The sequence below is a fragment of the Apaloderma vittatum genome, unplaced genomic scaffold (assembly GCF_000703405.1).
Source record: "Apaloderma vittatum isolate BGI_N311 unplaced genomic scaffold, ASM70340v1 scaffold9696, whole genome shotgun sequence".
Classification (NCBI taxonomy): domain Eukaryota; kingdom Metazoa; phylum Chordata; class Aves; order Trogoniformes; family Trogonidae; genus Apaloderma; species Apaloderma vittatum.
Window position 1 is genome coordinate 40,296 of NW_009723371.1, and position 23,397 is coordinate 63,692.

At 38.8% G+C, this 23,397-nt stretch overlaps 1 protein-coding gene across 1 annotated transcript in view; it reads right to left on the reverse strand.

The window, feature by feature from the left end:
- Positions 1-23,397, reverse strand: part of PDLIM5 (PDZ and LIM domain 5) — a gene marked incomplete at its 5' end in the record, with an annotated part of 86,231 nt that overhangs the window by 22,662 nt on the left and 40,172 nt on the right. Inside the window, one exon of the mRNA XM_009872094.1 lies at positions 3,883-4,067. Within this exon, the coding sequence (XP_009870396.1) occupies positions 3,883-4,067 (185 nt within the window). The remainder of the gene's footprint in view (positions 1-3,882; positions 4,068-23,397) is intronic.

Genomic DNA, 23,397 nt, shown 5'->3' on the forward strand with positions numbered 1-23,397 from the left:
TATGTTTGACAAGACAGGCTTTCATCCTACTTATCCAGTGTCTTATCCACACCTTACAAGAAAGCATGAGGCAGCCATCCCTCATTTCCTCCACCAAACCGCTGAGGAATCCTGTAATATCAGGATTTTATTCCAAAGGAGAATAAAACCTCTGTTACCTTCACAGTGGGTGGGTGACCTAGGTGGTAACATTTGTGGGTACCCCATGAGTGCCCCCCAACAGCAGATGATGATAGTTCAGCTCCAGTGGTGCCATCTTCCAGATCTTGAGTGATTTCTATACAGAGAAATCCAGTGCCCAAAGAAAATCCAGGTTCAATATCTCAGCCATTCATGTAAGACCATGTTTTTTCTCCATGCCTTTTCCTTGCCAGGTTGTGAAGTAGAGATCTATAGAGCTCATCCCTCATTTCCAACAAAAACCTCTCTGACACATTTAGGTATCTCTGCACTATCTCAAAAGGAACAAATAAACAACTGGAAAAAAACCTGCAAACCGTAAACCAAAACTGTAACCATGCTATTCTTAATAATAACAAAAAAATATATATAAGGATACTCTCTGGTGGCCTATCAAAGAAAGTAAGACTTCAGCTAATAAACAAAAAGATGCTGTCTGACCAAATGAATTATCAGACATCTTCATATATAAAGTGACTAGCAATATTCATGCCACTCCATCAAACAGCAGATTACATCTTCCTCAAACACAAAATTCTGTGACGTGCCTGCTTCGCTATGGAAACAACTTGGTGTTATACACAATATTCCTTAGAAGGACGAGCATTATTAGAGTTACAAAACAGTACTCCAAATAAATTTCTGCCGTTAATAGCATACTGATATACACACCTACATAAGATTATGTCCTTCTAACTATTTTGTAAGATCAACTACAAAATCAAGGGAGATTTTGTTAGTTTAAAATTTTGTCTATGACCTACACGGCCAAATTTTGTTTGGCCTGCGAAGCGCTGGCAATTTTACTTTAAAGAAAACTATGCCCATAGACTGCAAACAAACAGCAGAATTATTAACTGAACTCCAGATATACTTGAAACAGTGATAGTCTTTCTTCAGAATCTGACTAATTTTATCAAAACACTCAACTACTGAAACAGTTTCACCTGTCAGACTGCTGGCTTCAGCCTTATCGAGTAAGCTCAGGTGCAGCAAAACCTTGGATATTTTTATTTTTGTAAAATGTAGGCCTGAGAAGATGCCGATCCTGCTTCTGCTGTAACCCTGCTTAGGTCTGTCCTATCTGCCAGTTTTGCGTTACTGACTTCTTGAACCTGGGCAATGCATGGCACACGTAAAACCTATGCAACGGGCCTAGGGCAGGATTGTAGGGCAGACGTGCAGTGGAACCTGTCAGACAATCTCTGGATAAGCCTCTGGCACCTTGACAACTGTTGGAATTTCAATCAAGTCATAAAAAGCTTCCTTTCAACTCGGAGTTGAGGCTAGTGGGCACACTAGGTATGTTGCTTCTTAGTTCCTTTGCAGACTGCTTGTAAGATGAAAGTACCTTCCAGACTGATAAAGCCAGATAATGTAGAAAATGAACAAAACTCAAGAGCACTTGGACATCTCCAAATAGTCCTCACCATTTCAACGAGCAGCTCCAGCTAAGGGAGACAAGCCTGACCAGTTCCCCGTTAACTGAAGCTCCTCCAGCACCTGGTATCTCCCGTCCCTGTTAACTCCCAGGCAGCTGCCATTCACACTGCTGGATTTTCCTCCTTGCACTTGCCCATTTTTGGAAACTTTGATTCAATGCCTCTTTCTACTACAGTTCTAATTTCTGGATCCCCAGTATATGTTTGGAAGAGGAAATGACTTTGCTTCTTTGGGAGCTACACAATCCATCTCATGGCGCTATAAGCAAGGCAGCACAGACCTGACATTCTCACAACCATCACCTTCCACCAGCTTCTCTTATCTGCATGAAGTTTTTAAATTTTTCGTAAGCTATCCTGGAATGTAACGACCAAAAATTCCCCATCTGGCTTTCCTCCTCACCTGCCTGCTTGGTACCTCTAACGTGAAAGAAATACATTTTCACATTATCCAAGAGTATTGGTACAGATTGTCAGAGAAGTATGGAACCAAGTATAATTTAATTGATCCTTCTAAATCTTTCTCCTTCATGTGTACATCATTTTAAAAAAACAAAACAACCCCCCCCTCCAAAACCCCAAACAAACATAAGACTTGTATTAATACTAAAACATGCCAGTAGAATTTAGCATTGAAACATCTACAAACACACTGAAAATGGGTGTGGTACTACTAAAACCCTGAGCTGACAGGTGGTTTCTGTGCAAATGAAATAAATTTATCACTACGTGAAATAGAAAGAGAGCTACTTCAGACATGGAGCACAATTAGTACAAAAACGCCAGTTTAACATATTCCCACAAACATTTGCCATAAGTACACATGCTACCAAAACCGTACTTTTTAAAAGAGTTGGGTTTTGTGTTTGGGTGGGATTTGGTTTTGGTTGGGTGGGTTTTGGTTTGCGGGGGGGTTTTTTGTCGTTTTAACTATAATGATAACTAATTCAAAGAAGCAAAACAACCCTAGAGTTAAACCTATCTACCTCTAAATAAGTCTTTATCTTTTCTTAAGAACATACTCGTATTTTTTACAGGTAAGAACAGAAATGATGGTGTATTGCCATCTTGAGGCTTAATGGCAGAACTGCACGTCCGAACCAAAATACCTGTTTGTTACTAGGCACAACAGTAATTTAGCTGGATGTGCCAAAGCCAGTATAAAACACGCAGCACTAATACATCATATGTTTTATCTTTATTTTTATGCCAGGGCCTCTGTAGCTCGTTTCCTGGACTGGATATACTTTTAAAGAAGGAAAATCCTTAACAGCAAAAGTATAAAAAAATTAAAAACAAACCAAAAAAACCCCGAAACAACTATTTACATCTTAGATCTTGTCAGAAAGAGAAGTAAGAATATTAATTTCATTCTTACAAGAAATATCTGAAGTTAAAGCTTCATTAGTAATACAGTTTTCCTATATCCTTTGAAATTACTATTCAAGTTTAGTTCAGCACCGAAGACTGATTCAGCTTAAAAAAAAATTACAATAAAAGATTACTGCAAATAACTGCATGTGATAAAAATATAGGTACGCATTTACACATATTATGTGTCTTAACAGAGATACGGTTATAACACAGGAGTGTTCATAAGTGGCATGCTTTCCAGACATAAGACATCTTGATGTAGGTTTAAAGGGCTAAGAATCACCAAGCTACATTCAAAGGTAGTAGCTATGTAAATTGTTGCAAATCTCCATTAAACAAATCTCCATATCAGAAATTTATGCAATACTCTGGCACACTGCTCAAATAAAGCCTACAAATGTCTAATACGTAACCATTCTAATGGTTTAGTCTTTTTTTTCCCCCTCAAATTAACATTTTCAGAAAAAACAGCAAAACCTGTGTCCGTTGATATTCCCATCCCTGAAATAGCATGGAATATGCTCTGCTGAATTTCCAGTCACACAACAAGTGCCAAATTGAAACCACGAGTTGTATATACATATGTGTGTGTATATACATATATATTTGATAGGTATATATGCTTTTAAAAGAGGTTAAGGACATCTGATTTTGCTTGTCTGTGAGACCAGTTACATCTATGAGGCTACTTACAAAGGGCTACAGCTTTACTAAACCCTTCTAAATCCGTTTTTCTTCTCTTTTCTAAACCACCTAGTCTGTACTCAAACCACACAAACAGCCGTTTGAAGGCTGCTGTTTTTTCACACCACACGGCAAAGTATGTTTTCCTGAGCTATCCAAAGGTCTTTTAAACGAACAAGAAAACTCCTCACAGGTAAGTTACCTGCTTGGTTTGCAGGCTGCCAGCCCGAGTACTTGGCAGCGCCAGAGGGTCCCGTTGGCTTGAGGGCTGGAGCAGACGCGGTGATGGTGGGAGCAGGTCTTAGGTCTGCGTTTTCTGGGCAGGCGGGCATGCTCCTGGCTGAGGTGGCCGTAAAAGCAGCAGGCTGGGTAGCCTCCAGGGAATCACTGTTCGGAAACAAGGAAGGGAAAAAAAATTTAAATGCCCTTCTTGCCGGAACAAATGAATCTGCGGAGATGTGGAGTGACATCCCTGCACCCAGGTGCAACAGAGCAACACCCACTGCTCTGTTATCACCAATGCTGGGGTGATCACCCTAGGAGAGCACTGTGGAAGTTATACATTCAAGCTGTTTTTTAAGAACTGGACACTTGAGGAATTTCTGCCAAAAGTCAATATGGACAACTAACTCCCTTCACAATTTCCATTTAAAATAATTTAAGCCCTAACATGACACAGGTTAGGGCAGAACTCTTACTGTAAGTTTGGTATGCTCCCATATTTTTTCAGTATCTTTTTTTTCTTGGAGAGTAGACAAATGTTCTTATAGTCAGATTAGACTTGTAAATGTTAACAAAAAACATCAATCTAGAAGTGACTGAATTAAATGCAATTTTCTTCTATGGGCAACTGCTTTTGTATTTTAACGGTTAGCAGAACTCCCAGTTATTTAAAAACACGTGTAATGAAAACTGCACTTAATCACAATTCCTGTTGAATGTAAGAAGTTACTAATTACATTTGCCAGCACGAAAATTTTTCATTTCTCATTTCGAGAGGCTGTTCAAGAACGAGAAAGTTATCATAACAATGATATTTTTATGCAGTGTAACAGTATTTGTATAATGGATATTTACATTCAGGAAGATGAAAATAAATATTTTCACTAAAAATCTTCAGAGCCGAGGAGTAATAACAAACAAAAGTCATTTACAAACTAAGAAGATCAGAAAAATAGGAAACAAACGCAACAACATTGCAAAATACAGCCAAAACAATTACTGATAGGTATTTTGCGCACTCTGGAAACCCATCAGTTACCACGTTAGAAGGCTTGTATTCTTCCCTCTATTGAAGAAAAACAAATTTACAGCACACATGCACCATGCATATTTCACCAGGGTCAGTCATAGAATTATAGATTTTGCCAAGTTTGTAAAGCAAAAATCCTTGAGCTATTTTTACTTCACACGTATTGCACACACACAGTGTCTCCTTGGCCATACGACACGCCAAAACTTGAACACACCATGAAGCTGAAATGCAAGTTCATGACCTTGATCTTTTTGTCTCTACATTTACAGGGTGAATACCTGATGTATTTAGAACCTTTTTCTGAGTAAAGGATAAAATAAAAAAAATATGATTCACAGTTAAGATAATATATCTGAACGCTCAACTTAATAAGTAACAGCTATTACATTTGTAGGCTTTGGCTGAGTGGTAGCGGTGCCAAACTGACACTGATGGATTTGCTACATGCAGTGTGCACAAGTCCAGTGAAGCACAGAGCTGAGATCTTTTATTATGTTCAAATGTTAAACCGTATTTATGGACATTTGTATAGTGCAAACAGAGGCAGTTAGAGATTAGACTCCTTAAAGGCTTAGTACACAAGTCTTTTTAACAACAGATTTTGAGGCAGCAGAGATACAGCACAAAAGCGCTTTGGCAGGCTGAAAGTATAGGATCTGATGGCATCCTCTGACATGTATTAGCAGCTCAGTGGTTGAAGATGACAAAGTGGTGTAGGAATGGCTTCTGCTATGAAAAAAGTGCATTTGCAACTTCAGTGTCACAGAAACGTCCTTCTACAGCACTCAGTACGTTTCACACATAACCCATGAAATCTGCTCCAGGCCAGAGCTCCATTACAATTTTAAGGGTTCCTCAAAACACCCTTAGTCCTAAAAAAGGAAATTTTCCTCCTTCTCCATCCAAAAAGCTCATCACTACTTGCCAATTCAGTTTGCAAGCCTAGCACCTCTTTACTGCCTTCGTCTAGAACATATAAATCAAATATAAATCGTCTGTCATAAATAAGAAACCCCTGATGAGTAAGCAGCTGTCTTTACACAGATGAGGCTGCTCAACAAGCAAAAATGGATGCAAGACAAGCAAAAAGGGTGTCCTTCAGGCAGAAGGAGGATAGAAAAATGTGGAAATGGCCGAGGTGTGCTGCAGTCTTATTGCAGATATAGGTGAGGAAGCAGACACTGATGCATAGCTACTAGGCTAGCTGTAGTGCTGTTCGGTACCTCCACCATTGCCATTTGCATGGTTTAATTCTGAGGCTTGTGCATGACGTGGTATGCTACTTCCTGAAGCAACAGATTATTGGAGACACTCCAGCTTTCATTTGGAAGTTAGGCGAATCCTAATGACCTCAAAATAAAAGACAATGATAAATCCAGCTATAAAATTACCTGTATTTTCTTTTTATGACCTCTGGTGGTTTATGTGCCAGGAGACTATGCTAGAGAGAAGCTTCCCAAGAGAAAAGGTTCAAGCCATCACTCTGATAGAGGGGATCATCTTGGCCTCAGAGCAAAACTTTTGAGAGGTCACTTTTTGTACTTTGTGCCTGGTTCTTCCAAGGAAGAGTCGAATAAACAATCCAGCACTACAGCCTGGTAATTTAACAGGCAGGCTGCTGCTGCAGCTTGGCAAATCTCTCCAGTGTGATATTGCCTACTTATGGTGGGCTTTGAGAAGCAGCGCACGCACTCATTTTCCTGAATTACATCCTCTAATCACACAGTTGCCTGGGAGCGCACGTGCAGCTTCCTCCATAGAGACAAAGACAGATCCATCTTTGTCTCACTTTAAAAGCAGTACTGCACCCTGGAAACATTCAACCTTTTAAATGCTAAGCTCCTTCAAATTTGTGCTTCAGAATTAATTCCTCAAGATTTTACTTTGTGTTCTTCTACAATAAGAAACACTCAAACTCCAATTATTTTCATCTGTCTTTATAAATATAGCTATGTGTCTTTTCAGAAGCACACTTACCTTCTACAATGTGGCTGTACAATACCCACAATTACCCCTACTACTATTTTGTAACTCACTAAGTTATCATATAATGACAACCCAAGATTGATTACCTGCAAAATACATGGTTTGAAAAGACAAAACTATAGACAGAAACTCAAGAAAATAAATAGGCTGTGGAGGAGAGCTCCCATCTGCTTTTCAGTGTCACCACTAAAATACAGAAGGAGGAATGATAAACCTGATATATTTACCCAGTTCTACATGAGTACCTTTCTCAGACTTCCCAGATGACTCATGGGTCGGGATCAGGTCAAGCACATTTGGATGTCAAAACACTTGTACTGTTATTAATGACAAGCCCACCTCCTAACTCTAGCTTTGACCTTTTAACTCTTGAATGACCCCTGATCCACCTGACGTATACTTACAGCAAAAATGAAAGTTTTCCATGATGAAATCTAATGCAACCAAGAGTCACATATAGTCTTGCATCCTGAAAATCCATGATGTGTTTAATTAATAAATTATGGAGCAACCAACGAAAATAATCCCAGAATTGTGTTGCAAAGGAAAACAGTCCAACAAAAATGTCCAACAAAGAAAGCTGCAGACACCTCTCTATCCTTGATACATGCTGGTGTGTACATGACGTACTCTCCTGAATTTCCATGGACAACAACTCCTCTCACACAGTGGAGCCCTACTTTATCAAAGTAAGTACATGTATGTAAAAGAAAGAACTTTCTGGAGGCCAGTCTGAGACTTGGGGACACACATGCTCCAGCACCACTGTCAACTTTATTCAGAGTTCACAACAGGCTCCTCAGACTTTCCCAACAAAAGCAACCTGGAAATAGGCAAAATAGACTAAAGATCAACTAATAATTCTTCTGCTATTTCTCCTTCTCTTCCTCCCCAAATACCAAACACTGCATTACAGTCTGTTTCCTGGGAGGACAGAGAGAAAAAGGCATTTGCCAGGTGACCGTCTCATCCCTGAACGTGGTATTGAGAGCTTCTTGGATGCTACAGAGAGATGATGGGCAAAGAACTTGTCGGGGAGGAAGCAGGTCCAGGTCACACATGAATTGAGCATCAGTTTTTAAGAGACCACTGTGGGATATTTGCATCCACATCACATCCCCTTGCTTTTCACAATCTGGTGCGCACCAAGAAAGGCTGACCACATTTCAGAGGCATTTTAAGAAATTTGCACTGGAACATCCTTCTGAATGTATTTAGAGCTTTAGACATTGCCCCTTGCACCCAAAATCCAAGACAAGAAAAACACATGGTCCAGAACTATAGACACCTACACCTCCCTCCATCCTTCCATGGAAATTCCTATATAATGCTGCCTAGAATTTCCTCACATACACTGTAGAGAAATACATATCATGTCGTTATTAGCCAAAGGGGAAGCTATGGTCCTAATTAAAAATGAAATACAGCTTGCTGTTGTGTAACATCTAACACCACTAGAACAGCAACAAAGTCCAAGACTCTCTGACGTTCTCAAGGAGGTTCAAGGGGTCTGGGTGGACCTTCTACTCATGCAAGTCCAAGACATCAGGTTATCTGCATATAAACATCATCACTTGAGTTTCAAGCTCAGTCTCCTACATTAGTACTTTCCTAATAGTTCTCTGGATTATAAATAATATTTAAAATCCCATCTGTTGTCCAGAATGACTCCACGAGTCAAGAACAACTCCCTTGTGGTCTGAGGAAGGTTTCTCACAGGAGAGGCCATGTAGTATCTAAGAGATAGTCCGTAAATGCTTCCTTCAGATGGCCAGGAATTCTGTGAAGCTATTTTCCCTTTAGAACACTAAAACTTTAAAGAAAAAAAACAAGACAAAAAAAGGAAAATATGCGATCAAATCACTCTTCTTGGTTTCTGGCACAAATAAGTGAAATGTCATATGATTGCCTTTATTCTGCTTTATGGCTTCTAAAATCAGAATACTTTAACAAAAAGTAAGACTTCCCTTGCCTTGCACATTGCTGCCTGTTGGTTGTCTGTTAAAACCACAAAAGCACCAGGCACATTGCAGAAACCTGAATAAATGGTTTCTAAAAATGTACACACAGTGCTTGATATAGCACTGAATGAGGAAAAAAAAATAATATGAACTTTCTGAAAAATTTATATTAAAGAAACTATACAGCTTCACAGTAAGGAAAGAACGATTTGTCTCCAGTAAGACCAAGTGAACTGCTACACAGATGCTACTACAAAGTTTTACAACAAAGTATTAGCACAGTTGAGACAAAACCTGAATCTCGGATATAATTTTCTTGTTTTAAGCTAATTAAGTCATACACATCAGATGTATTTTTTTCAGTATCAAAATACCTGTTACCTGAAGACATATATAGGAAAGCAGAAAAAAAAAAAAAGGTATGAGAATGATGACAAAACCCTGTGAATGAGGGACATACATATGCCTTTTTGGAAGAGTTTTTTGCTGTAATAGAGAGACAGAAGATAAGAAATACTGAGCGCTGACCTTGTTTCCATTGCTACTGCAAATCCATGGTCTCAGTCAACTTTTTAAAGTGCTGTTTATGTTTCATGTTAACCTAGCAGCGTTCCAATAACATGCAAGAAGGAAATGCAAAATAATAGAAAGGAAGAGTAGAAGAAGTCATGCGGGTGGAGGCATTTCCCTATCAAGTTACAGTGAGGGAGTATGTAACTGTTCCACAAGCAATGCTCTACAGAGAAACAATTCAAAGCATCTCCCAGAATAAATAATCACTCGGAGTCAACATCAGTGTTTATCTCACAAGGACAGATTATCCTCTTTTCAAGGAATTGTACGTGGCACAGTGTCATGTAGATAAAGCAAATGCCGTGTCAACACCCATTCTTGCTAGCATCTCCCAAATTTCACAGCATTTTTGCCCTGTGATTTGATTTTAGGACAGAGTTCCAGTTCTTGGAAATGCAAGACATTAAATACATTGTTTCCTTTGCTGAGTATATAATTTGTTAAAAACCACAAACCTTTATAAACTTATGGCTATCTTCATTGCCATGAGGATGAACACTTAGCTTAGTGAAACACAGCATTGCTGTTATACCAAAAAAAGGCCATTTCTGAGGAGTCTAGTAGGGGAAGAACACCTTCAGGCCAGTTAATAGCAGATATTAAGGCAGAAAAAGGTCACATTCTCTGGCAGATACCCAGTACAGAGCAGCTTGAGACAGGCAGCTTTTTGGACAGAGAAGTAAGAGGGATAAAAGGGAAATATTTTTGAAGCAAGCCTACTGCAGAACAAAATCAAAACCCTACTTTTTGTTACAGGTACAACCTTCCTGAGTGTTTCCCCAGAGATAATGCAAAGAAGCCTAAGCTACCCTGGTAAAACAGAATCCATTACCTTTTCATGAAAGTTATACAAGACAGAACTCCTTGAAGAAGTTATTCTACTATGTGATGTCACATACTTGCACCTTTAGTTATGGGACATAACATTTCAGCTCTCTTATCAACTGTTGTGTTGTGGGATGAAGGGAGCCGCCATTTAAAATAATTTTTCAACATTACATTGTGCACATATTACAGTCTGCCATTAGATGGGCAGTAATGCAACAATACTTTAATACCTAGTTTCTCATGCTTATTGGGTCCATTTCTCTCAAATCTTCTATATTTTATCTTTTTTTCTGACATAATTGATTCATTTTGCTTAATCTTCATTAAACTTAACTGAGAATATGTACTTACTGACAGTAAATTATAAGTATAATTCATCTTCTTTTATCTCCTTTTCCTACAAGTTTCTCAAGCCATATAATAAAGCTGTGCTCCTTTTTTTCGTTGGGATGAGGCAGCACAAAGTCTCATTTCTACAGTTTCACCTGTTGGCAGCCTCCTCCTCCTTACTGATGCCAGCAGCTTAGGATGACAACAAGGAAGACTGAAATCATTAGCCTGGTACATTGTATGACATCTTCAGATCAACACCAGTTATTTGGGGAAAAAAATGTTTCAAAAATGTGGTTTGTGCATAATGTTCTCAGACTAATGGGACTGGTACGTCACATTTCCCACGTTTTAAGTCATATCTTATTTGGGATATCCCCAACAGCCTGGAAACCATGTGCCTCCTTGTATGACCTTACACTACGGACTGCACACAGCAACCTACCAGGACAACCTGGTTATTGCAATGGTTAGAGAGAAAATTAATTTTTCACAAGTTTAGAAATAACATTCAAAACCCCCTAATAATCTACAATGTTCACTTCAAGTCATTCTGCCTGGATCATGATAAAATCTTTTGTCTTTTAAAAAATCTTTTATCTTTTTAAAAATCTGATAAAGCCCTCTAGGCAGGCTTAAATGGTCTCTGTACTCCCAATATACTTTCTGGCTTCCCAGCACACCTCTCTCCAGCTCTGCCAATTAGAAAAGCAAAACAGAGAAAACCCTCCAAAACTGCACTTTAACTATGGCAGGATGAAAAAAGGTCTCTATTGCTTGCTCCCTTTCCCACAGACAGTCCCGTGTACTCATAAGGGACTTGTAAGACACCAAATGGAGTTTAGGAATCTCAGCTTCTGGCAGAAGTGTTTGCATTTCCAAAAATACACCTTCAAAACGAGGAGAGTTCCTCCCCATATGGTGAGCAAATGGATGAGCCAGTTTCAGTGTGAGGAATGAGAATGTTTCATTCTTACAAGAACCTATCCTCATTTGCAGCTTATGCCATAAACAATGCACAGCAGTGAGGGAAGAAAACGAGAAAAGGCAAGTCAGGGAATTCATTTTCACCACCATCACTGGCTCTACTAAAGTATCAGCAAACAAACACCACAGCTAAAGAATAAAGTCTTGCTGGCAGCATGTCCTGGACTTCATTGTCATGCACAGGTACAAGAACTCCTGGAGAGGTTTTCCTTTTGGATGCATACGTAAAATATTTCCTAATAAGTATCATTCAATGGCAAAAAGAAAATTAGTATCTAAGATTGTGTTATACGGCTATAATTCTGTTAATTTGTTTTTTCTTTTTAAAGTGGATATGACACAACATTAGAAATTTTGATATGACTTAAGATTGTCTGCATCTAATAACTACCATTTCCCCTCCCAAAGATTAGAGCTATTTTAGCCTTTTCTAGTGACTGAGGTCACCTTGGAAGCCTTGAAACAGCAGGGAAAGATCTAATGCTGCTTACTTAACCAAAGTTTCTACCTCAAGTGGATCTCAGCTCTACTAGTAATCAGGCCTTATCTCTAGAAGGGCTTTACCTTTGCGTAAATATAAATAAGTACGTGCAAACCCACAAATTATTTCTTCCTTAGCACACTTCAACACATACTGTCCTGTAAAATAAACAAATAGATTTCCACCTTTGAGGTTGAAGTAAGTTACATAAAAGCAGCTTTCCACCAAAGTGAGCGTTAACATAGCTGTGGTCAGGAAACAAGAACAAAAAGTTCTGTGCAGTGAACAGAATCAATGCTGGAACAAAAGGCTTAGACAGCAAATATCTTTTTAATAGTTATTTGCTGCACTGAGTGCCAGTTATTTGATTTTATACCTTAAAAGTGAGCTTTGAAAAATAGCAGCTCTTTGTTCCTGGAGCACCTTTATGGCCTAGAGGGCGCTTACTTGCTCAAGGAACTGTTACAAATAATTCATCTGTATAGAGGTTTCAAGCCAGAATATCATGTTTTTTCTCCAGTCAGCTATTTCATGATGATGTCTCCCTTGGAGGTTTGCAACACAACACCACGAACAGCACTGTGCGGCTCATCTCGGACGGGCACCCAATGTCAATGAGGAAACCTGCGCTTTAGTACCGTGGACCTGTACAAACACCATCACTAGGGTGCAGATTAGTTCTGCAAAGAGGTGAAAATCAGTAGGATCTGTGGTTGGGTGACCTTGTGCCAAAGACCACAAAAGGCAGACTGCTTCAAGCATGCAGACAACAGAAATGGGTTCTTGAAGGAGAGGCCAGTTTTTGTGAGTCGTAAGCGCCAACCATGCACCACGACCAGACAATACCTCTTGCTCTTCTGCAACTCCAGAGAGCCCATGGATTTCCTGGAGGGCCTGATGGCCTGAGGAGGAGGCTTAGCGACAGGCGTGATGAGCAGGGCATCCAAGAGTGAGCGGTAGACATTAGGTTCGGAGAGTCTAGCAATCATTTAAAAAGACCATGTAAACAAACTAGGTGATCAAACAAAGTTCCAGTTGGCTGGGACCACGTAAAACCCAAAAAACCTCATGAAAAGCCTTTTAAGTTCTGCAGCAGGATGGAGAAATTCAACCCAGGATAACTGATGTAGAAATTACGTCAAATAAGCTGTTGCCAAATTGGAGGTCGCACAGCCCATGGGGTGCACCAGACAATCCATTGGGGTGTGAGAATAAATTTATTTTATTTTTACCATCGACAAAGTAAAATAGAAAATATTTTTAAATTAGTGTTTATTTCATCTTTTTTTCATCCTTTTTTAACTTCTGGTTTTGTGTATGTTTTACAATGTTCATAATATATTAGTATATTAGACTATATAATTTAGAATTACATAAATACACATATATTGCATGCTCAAAAATTTTTTACTGATATGAATGCATTAGCAGAAAACTTGAGACCACTGGTCTAAGTAAGTCTTTATAAAAAGCAATGCAGTAAAAATTTAGATGGAACTCAAGAGACTTATTGTCTTCAAGCATCCAAAAGTTACTCAAAGATGCAGAGTCACCCATTTAACACAATCGTTATTTACTTTTAGTTTACCAACTGAACCATACTATGAGGATCACAAAAGTTGAATTACTCACCAAGTTCCAGAGCAGCAGTCTCAAGCTAAGGTAAAAACAGGGCATGGGAGCCTTGGATATATTCTAATGACTTGCCCACCATGCTACTGTCAAAGAGTTGATTTCACAACCCTGCCAGGGCCCGATTGCTCTTGTCTGCACCTGAATTTTCTTATATCAGGCTATAAAGTGTTTTAAAGTTGATGTCTACCTGGCCCGGACAGCAATAGCAGCAGACACGGCAGCAGCAGCCATGCTCTTAATTTTTGAGCTCTGCTTGAAGGGAGAAAGAACAGGAAGAGAAGTGGATCCAAACTTGGGCAGAATTCCCAAACGACTTTCCAGCAGTACTTCTCTAGCACAGAAGCTTTGATCCAACAGAGAAGAAAACAACAAAATAGGAAAAGTTTGACAGAGATACAGTACAATACCAGACTGCATTAACCATTAGAAAATTAAGCTATTGTAGGTCCTCCGCCCACAGAGACATCGGGCAACGTATTAGCCACTAAAATACTAATGTACAGAAGAGCAATTTTGATTTCACTTACATATAAAACTTCCCCCTCACCAAGACAGCACTCAGCATCTATCAGCCTTCAAATTCCCCATCCCAAACTCTACCTTGCCTCCCTGGGTCATTCCCACTGAACCAGGGGCCAAGATGCTCCATGTGGATTCATCTAAGTCCCCATAGTGCTGACAGAAAGAGCCCTAAAGATCATTTAGCTTCTCTCTTTTTTTGTAACAAATAATAAACATGGAAAACTTTGGAATATTTGCTGATATAACTTCAGTAGGTCTATTTTCAGCCATCTTTACTGATTCAACATACTCCTCATCTTCTTTTCATTTTCCTTACTTATTATCTGAGTTGGGAGGAATATGAACAGACAAAAAAGAAAAACTGAAAAAACAGATGGGCTCCAAAATAATTCCTACAGTGGTGAATCTGTGACCCAGGCTCTTACTTTAAAATGCCAGGATTATCCACAGAACTACTGTGTATTTTTTAAAACATCTCAGAAACCAACAACACACACGGAACCCTTACAAAACTATACTTTATAGCAGTTAGATTTAAATGCAAAAACACTGACTGAAAACATTGCTGTTGTGTGCTGTAGATATACCTCAAAAGCTTTACCTTGTATGACTTAGAGATGAGTTAGACTGACAGCTTGAGACTTTATTGAAAGAATTTGTTTCGCAAGTAGACAGAGATGCTTCATGCCTGCCCAAAAGCAGCAAGAGAAGAAAAGTCATTAATCAAACATTTATTACACCTCTGGCTCAGGAGTTCATTTAAGGATTTTTAAAATTCCTTCTTACCCATAATAAATAAATAAATAGTAAATAAATAAAATTTATGCCCAGAGTGTTAAATATTGAAGGAAGCACTTTCCTTCCCTATTGCTAAACACTATACTCTGGCTGTCCTGTCACTACACAAATTAATGCTTGTATTCTCCTCCAAAACCTTCAAGCTACTGGACAATTAAAAAATACACAATTTCACAAGTTATTGTAACTAGAGAGCAGATGGAGAAGAAATCTCTTATTTGGTTAAAAATATCAAAGAGTAATGGACAACTCTTTCTAGCTGGTGTTCTGGCACCTTTTGTAAGAACAAATGACTAGCATGTGAGGGGGTTTATTTTTCTTCCCTAGGAACCAAATACTCGTGCCCTGGGAATCAGATCATGCTGATGCCCTTTGGGGCATTTTTACAGCTGAAGTTTGAGACTTTAGAACCAAGCTTGTTTAACCACAAAGCCAAACTATTTCATAGAATCATAAAATGTTTGGGGTTGGAAGGGACCTTAAGGATCATCTGGTTCCAATGCCCCTGTCACAGGCATGGACACTTTCCATATTAGATCACGTTGTATCACTACACAACCGGAACAAGAGTACGCCCCCTTTTTTCCCCGTAGGCCCCCTTCAAGAATGGAAAGGCTTCTACAAGGTCTCCCTGGAGCCTTCTCTTTTCCAGGCTGAGCAACTCCAACTCTCTCAGCCTGTCCTCATAGAGGAGGTGCTCTGACTCCCTGATCACCTTTGTGCCCTCCCCCAGACTTGCTCCAACAGGTCCATATCCTTCTTACCCTGGGGGCCCCATTGCTGAGCACAGTACTGCAGGTGGGGTCTCATGAGAGCAGAGTAGAGGGGGAGAATTACCTCCCTCAACCTGCTGGTCACACTAGGGTGGTTTAAGGCAGTTACTCAAAAAGTATAAAACTAACTTGAATGAGATCACAACCAGTATATTGGAAACTATACCTACTGTAAGTTGACAACACTTTAGACACTTGTGGTGACTTGGTTGCTGGTATTTAAAATCTGAAATATTGCAGGATGATGAGGTGTGCACTGGGGTAAGGATTCCAAACGGTTCTCAAAGAAAAGCTCTTTAAAAAAAACCCAAAAAACAGAAGGGCAAAGGGCAAGTAGCACTCACCACAGGAAAGCAATATTTTTCCTCCACATTTTACTTCCTCTTGCTTGTCACCAAAACCAAGACAACCATAAAGGATCTAACAGTTTTAATTGAGTCAGTCTGAGATCTCCTCTTCTTCCCAACCTGATGCTCATTTTCCAATTACATGAGCAGCTCCTGTCTTTCCAAATTCACTTTCTCATGATGACTACAACAGAGAAAAGCCATTTAGGAAAACTGATGCAGTAATGATAAACCTGACAAAAAGCAGATCTGACCGAGTTGAGTAAGATACAGCAGCAATTACAACAATTCACAAAGGAACGGGTATGCGTAGATTATACCCTTTCCTAGAGCGGCCCTCAAGTTTTGCAATGCTTCATACAGCATCTTTGTGAAGCTTTGTAAGTCATAAAAAAAGGCCTTGAAGAATGTGAGAATGGGAATAAATCAGGCTGGGCATATGCTCCACAGGCAGAGCAAGCTGCCTCCAAACCTTATTCATCCATCCATCCATCCACCCATATTGTATTTCCATCTTCACTTGCTTTGGCAGTAGCTTGAAAAGGAGTAAGAAATTACTCTCAGAAATCACAATTTCTGTGGAAAAAATTCTTGGCTGCCCACTAATCAGAAAGTACACACCAAGAACTGGGATTAATATCTACTATTTAATACTAACTCTTTGTATTTATGACTACCAGGAATAAATCCACTAAAAGAAAAGATAAAAGTAAGTCTATATGACTGTAAAAAACATGCATATGAAAGAGCAATCTAAAGACTTGCTGGCACTAGATCTGTTTTATATTAGTTATATCTTTCTTAGGAAGTGTCAGATTCTATGGTTTATATGGCCTGGAGTTGCCAGGATAACTTTTTAAGATGGCTTTTTGCAACTTTGTGGAAAGGCTGTAACTGCTATTCAATATTTTACTGTTAAGCTTATAGGAGGACATTTGGATACATGAGATTGAGTAATAACACACTATAAATTACAGTAGTTGGCTACATTGCCATATGACTAGTTCAGGCTTTCAGTAAAGAACTTAAACTACAGTTAAAAAAGCATAATGCTTTAAATTATAAAGTCTGCTTATAAGCAGCAAATCTAACTTTAATCCAGTAATCAAATCCAGATCCTTCATACATTTCATAGCAAGCTCCCTTTCTTTCTTGGTGGTTTAGTAGTGGGTGGCACAAATCACAGAGCTTCAGTCAAGAAAAGATGGAGCCCATTCAGAAAATAAAGACCTATGCCAGTCATTGATAACAAATGTGAGGCGTCAGTGGTAAAAGCAAGCCTTTGGATGGATGGCCCAATTCTGCTTTACTAAAAGTCTGACACAATGTGCACCAATTGCTCCATACAGATTTCTGATAGTTGACATTTTCTAAAATAAAATGAGTTTGGAGATCAGCTTTGGGTATATTTCCCATGTAAAAGAGGTTACAGAAAGCATCAGCACTGGCCCAGTGACAAAACATAAACATCAAATACACTTTACACACTGATGATCTCTCATTTCAGGAGACAATCAAGACTACATAGCTTTGTCAATATATGTTCTCCTTCCCACACTGAATACTAATCCTCCCTTCTACAGCTCTGCAGAAGCTGCTTGGATTTCTGCCCTTCTCACATAGAAAGTATTCATCATCTACTTCTTTTGACTATATACATGCTTTGTCTCTCATCCCGAACCACCATGAACATAGCTGTCCTTTCCCATTTCCTATGGTTCATTTTAAAGCTGCTCTTTTGCCAGGTTAATTTTGCCAAATAATAAACTTAGAGCCATAGGTCTTAAGTGACAGTACATTTAAACTTCCTTTCCCTGGACACAGATCCAGAGCTATGATTTTTGATGACCAGAGGACTAAAAGACCTGCCATATGAAGAAAGGCAGAGAGAACTGTTTGTTCAGCCCTGAGAAGAAAAGGCTGAGGGGAGACCTTATTGCCACGCACCAGTGCACAAAGGGTGGCTACCAGGAAGACAGAGACTCCCTTTTTACCAGGAGTCACATGGATAAAACAAGCGGTAATGGATACAAGTTGCTCCTGGGGAAATTCTGATTGGTCTCCAGAGGAAAATTTTTTACCATGAGAGCAACGAGACATTGGAATAGTCTTCAAAGAGAAGTAGTGGATTCCCCAACCTCAGATAGTTTTAATGCTCAGCTTGACAGGGTACTGGGCCACCTCATTTAAACTGTATTCTTTACCTTAAAGGGTTGGTTGGACTAAATGACCCCTGAGGTCCCTTCCAATCCGGTAATCTATGATTTTATGATTTTGAAGTCCTCAGTATTCCAAACACAGTAGTTATAGCAGTGTTTGCAAGGCATGTGCAGCTCACTAGGTGTAATCCTACTAGAGTTTCATTGGCAGACATGAAAATCAATTACTGAAGTAGTACTTTCCCCCTGCCTTTTTCATCTCAGGTTTTTCTCTTTAAAAAACAATCAAACAAAAAAATAAAACAAAAAACCACCACTAAATCCCCATGAGTATTGCCATGTATTTTTTTACATGTATTTTTTATATTTGGTGACACACAACTACTTACTACCTCTGGTTCCTGGGATTTAAGAGAACACGCTCCTGAAACCATCATAACCAAATCTTTACTGTATCGGCTCAAACCAAACATTACCATAAAGGTACCGGACTGCTCTCCAAGCAAAACTCTGTCATCATCCACCCTCCCTTTCAGACTAATCTCCTGTTAGCTCATGAATGTACCCCTCTTTTCCTAGACATCAAAAAAGCCTTGAAATGACATTGCAACAAACCACGTTTGACGTATTTTATTGTGACATTTTGCCTCATCTCTCGCATTATTGCTTTAAAGGGGAAAACATCAATCCCAAATCCTAGTATTAGATTTATAGTTGCAGAAAGTCCCCATGGGCACAGGCGATAGTATATTCCTGTACGCTTTTCACAAGGATGAATCTCTGTCTAGAAGCCTTGCAGAACCAGACACTGTTCATTCAATTCTCATTTTTAAAGGAGATCTCTTTCATGTTAGAATCTTGTGCTTGAAGACGTGTAATGAATGCTAGTCACTTGGAATTAAAAGACACTCCTTCACTATGAAACACAAACCGTCGGAAAGTGTTATTGACCTTCGACAGCATCATAATCCTTCAAATTATTGTTGCTCTCTTATATCCAAAATTACTGTTGTTGTCTAGTACCATTTGATGACCTCCAAAACATCACCAATCTGCCAAGATAAATGTTGGTGAAGCTATCCAAGGCCAATGACAAGAAATTTCCCAGATAATCACCTTGTTTTCTCTGATTGCATCATAGCAGAGCACAGTGTTACAAATGAAACAGTCCTCTTCTTAAAAAAAAAAAAAAAGGTTTTTATAATTTAAATGCACTTTTCTGTGTGCTGAAAAAAAACCAAATTCACTTTTGAGTTGAGATCACTGAAAACAGGTGAGAGGGTGGACACCCACTGACAACGTACCAACGTACACTAAATTTTGTGTCTAATTTTAACTGCTATCCACAAAAGCGTTCAGGGAGCTGCTCAGCTTTATTTCATTTCTCTTTGCCTTCCCCCTCCTGCCATTTCCAGGAAAATCCCTAGTCAGATTAATAACTTTTAAGTGAATGACAGACAATCCTCTCTCCACCAGGACAGACAATTCTAGGCTAGAACAACCTACAGATAAGATCACTAACTGAACTGGAACCTCTTCTAAATGATTTACCTCCCAGGAGCTGCTGCAGCAAGTCGAGGGGAGGGAGCGTTTCCAGGGGAGGACTGTGCTGTAGGCAATAGAGCAGCTGCAGGTTCTGGTCTAGCATCGTTTTCACTACATTCACTTTAATAAAACCAAATGGAGACACACAGAGAAAGAGATTTTTAATTCAGATTGAAGTAGTATGCTGAACAGGACATACTGTGCATGAAGGTGTTAGCAAATTGAGGGGAAAAGAAAAAGGGAGGAGGAAAAAGGGAGGAGGAAAAAGGGAGGAGGAAAAAGGGAGGAGGAAAAAGGGAGGAGGAAAAAGGGAGGAGGAAAAAGGGAGGAGGAAAAAGGGAGGAGAAGAAAAGGAGGAGGAAAAAGGGAGGAGGAAAAAGGGAGGAGGAAAAAGGGAGGAGGAAAAAAAAAGGGAGGAGGAAAAAAAAAGGGAGGAGGAAAAAGGGAGGAGGAAAAAGGGAGGAGGAAGGAGGACAAAAAAGAAAAAGGAAAAACAGAAAAAAATTAAAAACCCAAGGGAAATAAAGAAGAAAAAGAAAGACGAAGAATAAATCCCAAACTCCTAGAGTTTACAGGAAAATACAAATAGTGGAAAAACCAAAGCACACTACACTTAAAGTGTGCCATGCTTTTAGCGAAGGCTTAGAAGTGTTTTGCTGCTTATAAACTGAGAAAGCCAAGCAGTATTTTACATTTACAAAGATGGAATACAAATAATTAATATTATGTCATGGAAAACTTTTAGAAAACACTGGGGAAAAAAACAGACACATGTGCTAGTGGGATTCACTCCCAAAGTTTTACACACTTTCGGCTGCAAATTTTTTAGGGAGTTAGTTTTGTGAAAATTTGGTTACATAGTTTTCAATGTTTTTTTCATATTCTTTTTTTCAGCTGTGATAGGAAAAAAAAAAATCTAAGAAAATGTCATCTTAAAGTCCTCTACTTGAAGAAAAGCACCCATCAAACATCTCACTGTAAAACACAAAAATAAAAGTAAACTATGAGCAATCACAAACACAAGTTTTGAGCAGACTAAATTAGTCACAGGAGTTGCCATTGCTGTCTTTTTCTTTTTCTCCTTATATTAGCATGCAGAATTAAGTGTCTTAATAAAGCAGAGAGCCTTAAGTGTTGAAAATTACTGAACACACTTATGAATGACTAGGAAGCAGACCTCATAAGCGGTAAAGGGGTGGATAGAAATCCTGATACAGGTGGCATCTCCAAAGTCTGGGTAGCTACGGAGCTTTTATTCAGATTAATACAGGTATCCTGGGCTTCTGCTCCATTGGGTAGATCTGCAGGTACACTTTACAGATATTTAGGACATGGTGGGAAAGAAAATAAGTTGTTTCAGGACTGACCAAGAAGGGGACAAATATTGTCCAGTGGTTATGGATAAGCTAAACTACAAATCTGGAAAATCCAGACACATCTTTACTCAGGACAATGAGCTAGCTCTACAGTTTAAGGCCAAAAGCAAATCTGTTTGCTCAGAAGAAGATGGTTAAAAGTGAACATTTAAAACATACTTGGAAATAGGCTGCTGCAGAATCAGGACTAATCAGTTACTAAAACACATACATAAACATTACATAAGGCTTGACTTTGCCTTTCTAAGCCTTAAGAAACTGGTTTAAGAGTTTCAATTTACAAATTTCAGTGAGGGTTTTCTATTTCCTGTCCTTCCAGTTGCTGAAGAGAAGAACCTATTTTATTCACACAAAAATCCCTAGTGGGTTAACAATTTAGGGACAAACAATAGTAAAAAAATCTCCAGAGCATTTGTCGTGGACAATACCTACCTGAGTATTATTAAATTTCATCGTTTGTCAGATTCATCCCTCTAGGAGATCTCTTAAATGTAAATTTACTCATGTATATTAAAATAACAAATCAAAACAAAACCACTCACAATCCTTTTTTAAAGAGGTTATCCACATGCAAATATAAAAGAAGTCCATTGTTTTGGAAACAGTATCAAAGCGCAAAATTTCACATCAATAAGTGTGCAGTGGAGACATTGGATGAAGAGGTGATACTTTTAAAGCAGCAAATGAAATTCATTTCACACACTCATAAATCAATTTTGGAACGAGTAATTTTTTACTATGAATTTATAGGAAGGTAATAATTTTTGCAGCCTCTGTCAAACTATTCTCATATCCTCAATAGACTCCGACTACAGAAAGGCTTTTTCTTCCATTTCTTGCTAGAGCAACTCATTGTTCAAAGGGATAAGAGCTGGTAAGAAAGGTAAATGTAATGTAAATACAAACTTGAAGATTCTCTCATTATCTAGGGACATCTCCAAACCACAAAAATACTTGGAAGGTCATACCATTCCTTTTTTATGAAGAAAAATTTACAGAGTCTAAGTGCCAACTTTTCATAGTTTCCATTGCATTGACACTCTCTGAAACTCCTGTGGTTCCTTTCCATTCATAAAAAATTCTTTAAACCCAACAAAGCAAGTTAAATACACTATTTCACACATTCCTACTTTAATACATAGAATTCCATTATCTTGTGGTGTTTGTGCACTCAGTAACACACTTGGGTTTAGTAACACAGTACTTACTAATGAGTTTACACGATAGGAAGGGAAAATCAAGTTGATTGACACTTCTCAACAAAACAGTCCTTAGTCAAATTATTGAAGTGAGTATTTTCCCCTCCTGTCCCTAAGGAGTTAACCCAAAGGGTGTGTAAAATGCGATATGCCTTGGTCCATCATTGCCAGTGCAAGTCTAACTGTGCTTTATACTGTGTTTTGTTAGGCATCCACATCAGTGACTGTTAGTGTTAGATAACTTGTCTATTACCTGAAGTCTTCATTTTCTGTTTGGCTTTTCCTAAAGATAAAATGACAAATACCATAAGCTACTGCTTTACTGTATAGCAGCATAAACCATCTGAAAAGGACACATCAGCTTAAAATGCTTCCAAAGGCTCTATTTCTTTCAGTTTCCCAAGTTGTGCGATGAAAAAAACTACTCCCCAAGCCTGCAGAAGCATTTCACAGGACCAATTCCATCAGAAAAGCATGTTGGTCAGCTGCGCAAACTAGAAGCCAGTTGCAATGGTTCGCATTAAGCAATTATGTCAGATTGGGCTTTTATATGTGTTTTAAAATTCACCTTTGGGGTTTGAAACTTAGTTCTGATTCAGTAAGCATCTCAAGAGCCATGAGGGAGTTTTACATCATAGGATTTTTCTGTAGCTCCCCTCAAGGTCAATCACTTTATTGATTTCTGCAAATCTTGTGTTGATTTTGACAATACAAACACATGCCCTGTTTAACGTGATCAGGAACTCTACTACTGTGATAGTTTTGTACAGTTCAGATTGTTTTGACTACTCAGCAGGGACTTCATTGTTTCTCTTGCTATAATCTGTGACGGTGCAATGAAATTACAGCTCCATGCGTGAGAAGATTATTCAAGGAGTCAGAGAGACTCGAAAGAAAAAGAGACAGAGCTAAGATAAAAGCAACTTTTATTAAAATACTCTTCAAGCTTCAGAAAGCATAAA